This window comes from Vombatus ursinus, unplaced genomic scaffold, assembly GCF_900497805.2.
Source record: "Vombatus ursinus unplaced genomic scaffold, bare-nosed wombat genome assembly UNPS02014810.1, whole genome shotgun sequence".
Lineage (NCBI taxonomy): Eukaryota > Metazoa > Chordata > Mammalia > Diprotodontia > Vombatidae > Vombatus > Vombatus ursinus.
Window position 1 is genome coordinate 6,717,394 of NW_020954588.1, and position 9,152 is coordinate 6,726,545.

The 9,152-nt window shown below is 35.8% G+C and overlaps 1 protein-coding gene across 2 annotated transcripts in view; it reads left to right on the forward strand.

The window, feature by feature from the left end:
- RNF7 (ring finger protein 7) overlaps positions 1–8,733 on the forward strand; it is a 9,626-nt gene extending 893 nt beyond the window's left edge. The window contains exons 2-3 of one of the 2 annotated variants that reach the window (XM_027875886.1): positions 5,597–5,644; positions 7,707–8,733. In XM_027875886.1, the coding sequence (XP_027731687.1) occupies positions 5,597–5,644; positions 7,707–7,825 (167 nt within the window). In that variant the 3' untranslated portion in view covers positions 7,826–8,733. The remainder of the gene's footprint in view (positions 1–5,596; positions 5,645–7,706) is intronic. The other variant, XM_027875887.1, reaches the window with a different exon arrangement.
- The last annotated feature ends 419 nt before the right edge of the window (positions 8,734–9,152 follow it).

The window sequence follows — 9,152 nt, forward strand, 5'->3', positions numbered from 1 at the left end:
GGCTGGTCACAGTGGTGACCCAGGGGCTTCCTCGCCTCTGGCCGCCGCCGAGCTGGACCCACTTAGCATCCCGCGCGCGTGGGAGAATAACGCTGAGCTCCCACGGGGCAGCACGGAGGGAGATCCCCGGCCAAAGCCTTCCGTGGCACTCGGAGTCACCAAGCAGTCTTCCTCGGTGTGTCCGTACGTGCGCACACATACGCACACATACATGCATACACACATGCACACATACATGCATGCCGTGTCCTGACCCGGAGATGCCCAGATCACACAGCCGCTGCCTGTCAGACCCAGCTGACTCTGTAGCATTCCCCCTACATGTGGGCAGAGAGGGCTCCGGGGACACAAAGGCTCAAGCCTCGGGTCACACAATAGCATGAGAAGATAGCTTCGTAGAGATTATACAGCTGGGGAATCCAAAGTGAGTTTAAAAAAAAAAAAAAGGAGACACCAGGTGCATCGGTCCTGCCCTAGTAACTAGATTATCACCTCCAGTCAGGCGATACTCGTTGTGGTGGTACCGTTTTAAGGACGAAGTATACCAAATGAAGTCTCGTTTTTGCTTTTGCTGAAAATTGTTGGAGGTTTTTTAAACTTCAGTTAATGTTTATCATACTTAGAATAAAAGGATCATGTAATGCTTATGATTAATGAAGCAGTTTAATAGAGTTTTATGTGCAAGTTTGTCTTTTAGGATCTAAAAGTGGAAGGGGAAAGATGATCTAGTTTACTTTTTATAGATGAGAAAACTGAAGCCCCAACAAGTGAAGTTATTTGCTCTCAAACCTCCTTGGAAGAATGCTATTTAAATACAAATTATGATAAAGAATGGAGCGCTTAAGAATCATTTTCTCAATATCTTAAATTTTACTTTTGAGGGAAAGAAAAATTCATACTAAAAAAATAAAACTTTTTATACTTTGGAAACTAAAATAAGAGCTTTAGAGTCATTGGAGGAGGGGAAGCAAATTTTAGACAAGATTTTCTGCTTAAGGGATGAGATTTTTAAGCATATTTAATTATCTTCAGTATCCTGTATCTTTTATTCTTTCAAGATTCAAAATACATCTATTTTAATTTTATCTTTTTCTGTAGAATTTCATTAGAACTTAATGTTGATTCTTTTTATGTTAGGTATATGGTTTAATTTTCCTTCTGACATGAGAAATACAATCTCAGGTTTTAAATTTGGGTGCTGTTTTTTAGTTCAGAGGGAAAAAGCCTAAATTTATTTTATTTAAAAGATTTCTAGTGTTACCTTTGTTACATGGAGCTGTAAAAGAACTTACCATGAATGAGCAAAAGTTTTGGTTTTTAAAAACAAACATTTCACTTTGTAGGTTAGAAGTTTGCTTTTATTTATGGCATATTTTTAAAATGAAAGCCGACTTCACTAAATTTTATGTTTTGTTTAAAAGTAGAAACATTTTCAACTTCCATTCTGCATTCTGAAGGGTTAATGTTCAGAAAGTTATTTTCTCTCTTTACCAAGTTAATTAATTCAAACGCTAAATAGAAATGCAGAAACCTATAGTGGCAAATGTTATTATAAACAAAAATACTTGAAAGGAGGTGTCAAGTGTATACAAGAATTCAAATGGCTGTAATTCTGTCGTCTTAGTTTTAACATTTATTCCACAGTTACCACATTGATGATAGAGATTTAGAGCAGTTAGGGGTTTTTTTTAGTCCAGAAGTATTCTGAAATGCTAATTACATATAACCTTGTATTTTATTTATGGGCTGCTAAAATCTGGTGAATAGTCAGTCAAGTAACAATAGTGAGAGGTTCATTTTTAAACAAACCACTTCTGTCCTAAATTACTAATTAATAATCCTAAGATTATTACAGACTTACAGACTAAGTGAATGACAGTTTTAGCTTAAGTATAAAAAAGTAAATAATATCCTACTTAAGGTGTGTATGAGCATCATGAAAGCCCAGGCAGATTTTATAGTAAAAAGATAAAAGTAGGATTTTATGCTTTTGTCAAATATTAGATCTCTTTCAGAGTTTTGATACTGAGTCTAAACCAAGTCTTTGGGAGCAAAGTCCAGATGTTTGTAGCCTTAATGAAGAAAGTTTTTTGTTCAAGTTCAGTATCCTATAGAATGCATTACTCATTTGAATAAAATGTGTATTGAATACTGGGCCATAGTTCTTGAATGATTCATTCTGTTAATCAATAATTTCTTGTGATATCCTTGCCCAAAAATTTGTCCGTCTCCCAGTCAGCCAGTTTCCATTTGAATCTTTTCTCCTGCTAATTAGGAAGGTGACACAGTTACCAAAGGAGATGGTCAGGAAGGAGAGAAGAGGCATGCTATCTATGCTACTGGAGTACAGGGATGAACCAGTAAGGGAGTGCTCCCAAGGTCCTTTTAGGATTTCTGTATGGAGGGAACGTGGCTGAGAATAATGGAGGTGGTATGTTGTGTGCTACAGTCAGAGGAGGAGTAGGGTGATAAGGAATATGAGAAGGCATCTAGTAGGTGCAATAGGCTTTCAGGTGTACCAAGAGTTTTAGGTGTGGCCTAGTAAAGAGAATATCAGACTGGGTTAGACCACCAGCTGTATGACCCTGGACATGCCAATCATTTACCTCTTTGTTCCTAGTTTCTTCGCGCCAAATCGGAGGTGAGCTAGGGAGGAGGTAGGGAATTAATTTGTTTCATTTTTCTTAAATTTCATGAGGCTATAATTTCTTGTCTGCCGAGAACAGGCCAAACATTTGAAATTTACTTTTCTCTACAAAAAGAGCAAAAGCATAATGAGTGGCCCTCTTCAGCAAAGTGTATCTTAAAAAAAAAAAAATCCATAGCATGTCATTACTCTTTATAGAACAACTAATAAAAGCATTGAGAAGGAAAATAAATGTGAATTATAGTATATTTGATTTTACAGAAAAATGTTTTCTACCTTCAGCATTAAAAACTGGTCTACTTTTGTCTTTTAGCTTATTTTCTGGTAGCTATATTCAAAGTTTTAGTTTTAAATGAAGTACAATGGAGAAATTTTTATATTATAATAAGTGTAACCTCTCACTTTACTTGAAATTTAGATGGTGTATGTGTCTCTTATATTTAAAGGACCTTCCTAGACTCTTTTACTTCACAGTGGCTTTTTAAAAGCCAAGGCACTGGGCACAGGAACAAATAAAAATGAGAATCAACTAAGTGTCATAGTGGACAGAGCCCTGGACCTCAGTTCAAATCCTGGCTCAGAGATGACTCTGAGAAACTCTGGGCAAATTACTTGACCTGTCTCATCTGTAAAATGGTGACAGAGTAATAAAGTTGTAGTGAGAATCAAATGAGTTATAAAGTGCTTTGCAAACCTTAAACTCTGTAAATGCTAGTTGTTGTTGTTGTTATATGGTACTTAGGTGAGGAAACTTTCCCTGATTACCCAAAAAATTCTGTTTCAAAAACATAAATTTCAAAAATTATTCTCTTGATATTTGATGCTACAGAAATCACGGACTTTTCCTTCATGTACATTTAAGTCAAGCACCTGCTGTTTCCTGTCTGTGTGCTAAACGATACAGAAAGGATTGTAGATTTAGAAGGTGGAAAGGACCTTCGAGTCCCTATCTCTCTAACCCCTGAAGTGAAGGTACTGAGAAGAGAGAAGCAAAGGTACTCCAGGTCACACAGGTAGCAAGTGAGAGAGAGTATTTGAGCCCATGTTTTCTGACTTCAGATGCAGAAGACAAAGTATCCTGGCCCTCAAACATTTTACTGACCTAGTGCAGAGATGAAATGTGAATGGTCTCTGGAGTAAAGATCACAGGAGTTCATTCTAGTCAGGGAAAATTAGTGGGAGGCTCTGAGCCTTGAACTTAAGCCTACAAGGGATTGTAGGGCTTGGATTGGTCTAGCAGAAGAGGGAAACTGAGCCTAGTGTGATGGTGAGAGAAAAGGAGACCTGCTTGTTGTTGGGAACATTAGGAGATAGGGTTGGTCAGGGAGAACCAGCCTGAAATGAAATGCCTGTCTAATTTTAGAGCTGGAGAGACCTTAGAAAACTAATCCTCGCCCTTTTACAGATCAGGACACTGAAGCCTAGAAAGGTTAAGGATTAAAGGTCAGACCGCTATAGTTCAAGAGAGAACCTGGTTCTGCTAGCACCTACCCCAGTGCTTTTTCCTCTTGGTGGCACTCGTGTTATTAATCTTTTTAACAGAGGCAGCTAGATAGCCCAATGGATAGAGTGCTGGACCTAGAGTCAGGAAGACCTGAGTTCAAATGCCGCCTCAGAGACTTACTGGGCGACCCTGGGCAAGTCATTTAACTCCTGTCTGCCTCAGTTTCCTCACCTGTAAAATGGGGGTGATAATAATAGCACCTACCTCCCAGGGTTGTTGCAAGGGAAAAAATGAGGTAATATTTGTAAAGCACTTTTTAATCCTTAAAGCACTATATAAATGCTAGCAATTATAATTATTGTTATCAAAATAGTTGTTGTTATTAACAGCTGTTTACTCAGAGGTAACCTAATGTATCTGTGATAGTGGGTAGGCACCCTTAAGTTCAAATCTTTGTACACATTAGGCTCTCTTTAAATTAGACATACTAGGAATCCTTCCACAGCCGGGGAGCTACTTAATTTCCCAGGCGCCCAGAATGCCTAATACCTCCCTTTCTCTACTTTTCTGTTCCCAAGGGTTTTCCACTTTGAAAAATAACTTCAGTTTTTACAAGTTATTCATAGTTAGGTGATTACTTACATTTCAAATAGGTAAGCCATGGAAGGACAACAACATGGCATAGTCCAATGGGGAAGTGTTAGAGGATGACTATCTATGTGACCTTAGATGTCAGTGGACCTGGGTAAAATGTGTGAGTTCAGCTAGAAAGACCCCTAATAGCCCTTCAGTCCTACGCCTCTGCTGCTATGTATCTAGTGAAGAGAAAAAATTTTTAAAAGAAAGAAAAATCTTTCCTGATATTCATGAATGAAATAGTAAGTGAAGATTAGAAGCATTCAAATAAGTTTATCTTAAATGTTGTCTGAATCACCATATGGGAAAAACTAAGAATAAGAGAGACTCCTACACCAAAGAATGAATAATTAATCAAGTGTGCTTGTGGAAAAATCAGAGGGTTTGGGAAGAGAGTGAACAGATTGTGAATGACTTCTTTAAAAGGATCATGTTTCGAAAATAAATTACTCCTTATGTTGGTGTTTATGGATGTGCTCTCAGATCTAGTTGTTCTCCTGTAGTTATTTAAACTTGTTGAAATTTTTTTGGCATACTTTTCCCACGGGTTATATATATATGTATATGTGTATGTATGTGTAAATACACATACACACTCAGGGATCTTTTAATCTGAGTTTGTGAAAATGCATGGTGGGGTGGGATGTTCAGTACACTTTCTGAAGCTGCTCCTGGTCATAACTGATAGATATTGTACTTTGTACTTTAAATGTTCATCTTAAAATGTTTAAATCCAGATGAAAAATTGGATATTAAATGTTTTATCTTCATTATTAAGCTGTAGGGCTTTTATTTGTCTTTGAAGTGTAAGGGTTTTTTAAATTGCTTTTTGAGTATCAGATTGAGAATTACTGTTTGTTTGCTTTTAGATGCCTGTCTTAGATGTCAAGCTGAAAACAAACAAGAAGACTGTGTTGGTATGTTGTAATTTTGTTCTTAGTTTTTCAACTGAAGCTTTTTTCTCAGTGGGAATGTTTGCAATTAAGATGAAATTTATCAATATACAACAGTATACTGTAAAGCAGTGATCTGTTATTAATGTAAAATGCAGATGTATTCAGAAGTACTTACTGTGATCTGCTTTGTTGTAGCCACAAAGAATTACTATATTAGAAGTGGAAATTGTTGGCATCTTAGTATAAATAGGAAGTAGTTATGTCTTCTACCAAGAAAGTTATAAAAGTAAGAATTGTTAAAACATCATATAACTTTATAGTAGAATTTTGACTTAAGTTTTGATTAGGTTTTTCAGGAATCTTTTATGGTTTTATCGTTTGATCACATTGTTTTACTTTAGTGGTATTTGTGCATACATAACACGTTTGATCTTAGCTTGGAGAGGCCTAAAAGGGATAATACTAGATATTCTTTCTGAAATAACTCTTAAATATGAGTAATGACATAATGTTAGTACAAGCATCTTAACCAAAATATTTAGGTATTTTTAAACATTTTATATATGTCAGCTTTAAAAATGCTCTTCTAGCACATTTATTGTGCAAAATATTTTAAAATATTGAAGAAATAAAAGCTTGACTTTTCCGGAGGTCATAAGTCTTATTATGAGTCTTAGTGTGGTATCCTTGGTATCATTTTCCCCACCTCCACTCTTAATTTTGGCTCTAAAAGATACCATTTTTCTGTTCTTTCTCAATCCCCCACATTTAATTCCTGGGATTCTTTCCCTTTTATCTTTGCTTTACTTGACTCCAAGCTACCATAGTCTGGAATCACCTTATGTTACCAGCCTTATTCATGTTATTTATATACTCTGTGCCCCCAGCCAGACTGAACTACTTACTCACTGCTCCCAGAACTCCTTCCCTACCATGTTTAATATTTAAAATGCCTTTGGTTTGCGGCTCCTTATTCCCATTATGTTTGGTCAGTCCTTCAATGTTTGTTGAATGAATGCCCTTCCTACCCCGTCTGTTTTGTATTCCTGTTATCCTTTAAATTGCAACTCAAATGCCACCTCCTCCATGAAACCTTCTCTGATTATCTCCATCCCCTTCAACCTTCTCTCTTTTATCTTTTATATTACTATAGAGAACTGAGAAACCATACCTGAAATATGCATCCCCCTAAAAAAATACATAAGTAAACTGATACTGAAAACATCCCAGAAGGCCTAGGACCTGGCAATATACTTTGCATGTTATCGGTGTTCAATACATTTTTTATTGACCTTAATAAATGCCATTTTGACACACAAAAAAGGGCTGAGAATATGGGTGACTGACACAGTCCCATCACTAATGGAAAGAGAACTGTTTGCATGCTCTGCTGATGGCTGATCACTAGGATCATCTTTCAGTATTAGTTACAACACTAAGAAAGGAAAGGATTAAAATTATATATATTATCATTTTAATTAAGAGTCATGTGGAAACTTCCAGCAAAATATAACATAAAATATTTCTAAAATCAAGACATAATTGGAAGGACTTTAGGACAGTCAGGAAAATTAGTGGTTTAACAAAGTTGCTTTTTTAAGAGATCAGAGCATCTTGACAATTATATACTGACAGAAAAACTTCATTTAAAATTAATTTTTCCTTGAAAGAATCCATAAGTCATCTAGCTCTTAGACTGTTTTTCAGTAGGTGTGTAGAAACCTATTTTATAAGAAGTTTTTATAGTTATGATTTCTAAAAACTGAAAATTTTTTGTAAGCAATATAATTTAAATTTAGTATTAGTTAATATAGTATTACTGTGTGTTGAGTAAAATGATAGGCGCTCCCGACATACATAGGCTTTGTCATTTTTAAAGTATCATCTGCCTGTGTTTTTTTAGCATATTTTGGACATAATCATCTAACTATGGTATTAGACATCTATGCTGTTGCCATTTTTTATAACATTTTGAGGGAAATTATGAAATGCTTATTTCCTTTTCAGATAAGAGTACATTTAAGTAATGTGCAATATCAGTGACTAGAAAAATGAATTAAATATATTTTTGTTTTTCTTTCAGTGGTCTGGGGAGAGTGTAACCATTCCTTCCATAATTGCTGCATGTCCCTGTGGGTGAAACAGAACAATCGATGCCCTCTGTGCCAGCAGGACTGGGTGGTCCAGAGAATAGGCAAATGAAAGCCCAGGGCATCGTTGAGTGCCATGGCCTGAGGCCCTGGGTGTGTCACATAAGGGGTAAAGCCCTCCAAAGATGGCGTCACTTCACTTGTCTTTCCTTGGTAAAAGGAATGAGTCAGACACTCGATGAAGTTAGGGTGCGGCATTTGGTCCCCTTTCTTTTTAGAACTTCTCTACAAGTAAGAACAGTGTGTTATAGATGACAGTCTTTTCTCTTTCTTTGGTGTGAATTGTAGATTCTGCTTAGAAATGCCATGTTAGAGTAAATAGCTTCAATGTGAATGACTTTCCTAATCTAATTAAAGTCTAGAATAAGGGAAATCAGGAGAGTAAGTTCCATTCAGACAGGAGGGTTTTACGTGTTTATAGTTAATCATTAAAAGTTATTGACGTGAATGAAAGAGCATTCAAATCTAATCCATGTAAGGTATGGTTTGATACTAATGGTATTTTTTCCCCTGAAAATAACTAATTTCAGTTAGCTAGGCTTTTGGCTTCTTTTTAAGCTTTTGTTAAAAACAAGATGAAAATTTTATGGCAAACTGCTAGTGACCAGGACAACCAAAAATCATATTTCTCTCTTTCTGAGAAATTGAATCTTGATCGTCTTATAAGGCTGTATCTTTGATTCTTTAGTGAAATCTATACCCAGAACTCTATAAAGCTCTATAAAGTCATTGAGTTATGGACGCATAAGTATTTCTAGATCACACTTTGATTTTTACTATGTTATATTGCTTTAATGGTGATTTATTTTGAATACCTGCAAGGAAAAGATGTTTAATTCACTTCTTAGATCTTTAATGAAAAAATTACAATCACATAACACTATTTGATAAATGATTAAGGATTCTATTAAATTGTTTAATTACTTGAACTATGATATAATAAATATTAAAGTAATCTGATTTCTTTTGTGAATGTTTATATTTATTTTAGAAAACTATGCATATGGTCATTTTAACTGAGATTAAAGTTTTAAAATACATTATTTGAATGCTTGCTAGCATTAAAGTAGGTACTGCCCGTAGTGTAACCTAAACTTGTTTACATTTGGGGAAGATGTTTTATGGAACTTGATGAACACCTTGAGCAATTTGGGATGTGAGGCAATTTCAGAGTAGTCAGAGAATTCTCCATATGAAAGTTACTGTCTTTTTTTTTTTCCTCCTTTGGTGAGGCAGTCAGGTTAAGTGACTTGCCCAGGGTCACAGAGCTAGTCCATGTCAAGTTACTGTCTTTTCTAACCCAAGTACCAAAATACCAATTGATTGTGAGTGCTCAAGAATAAATATATATGTGTGTGTGTGTGTGTGTGTGTATACAT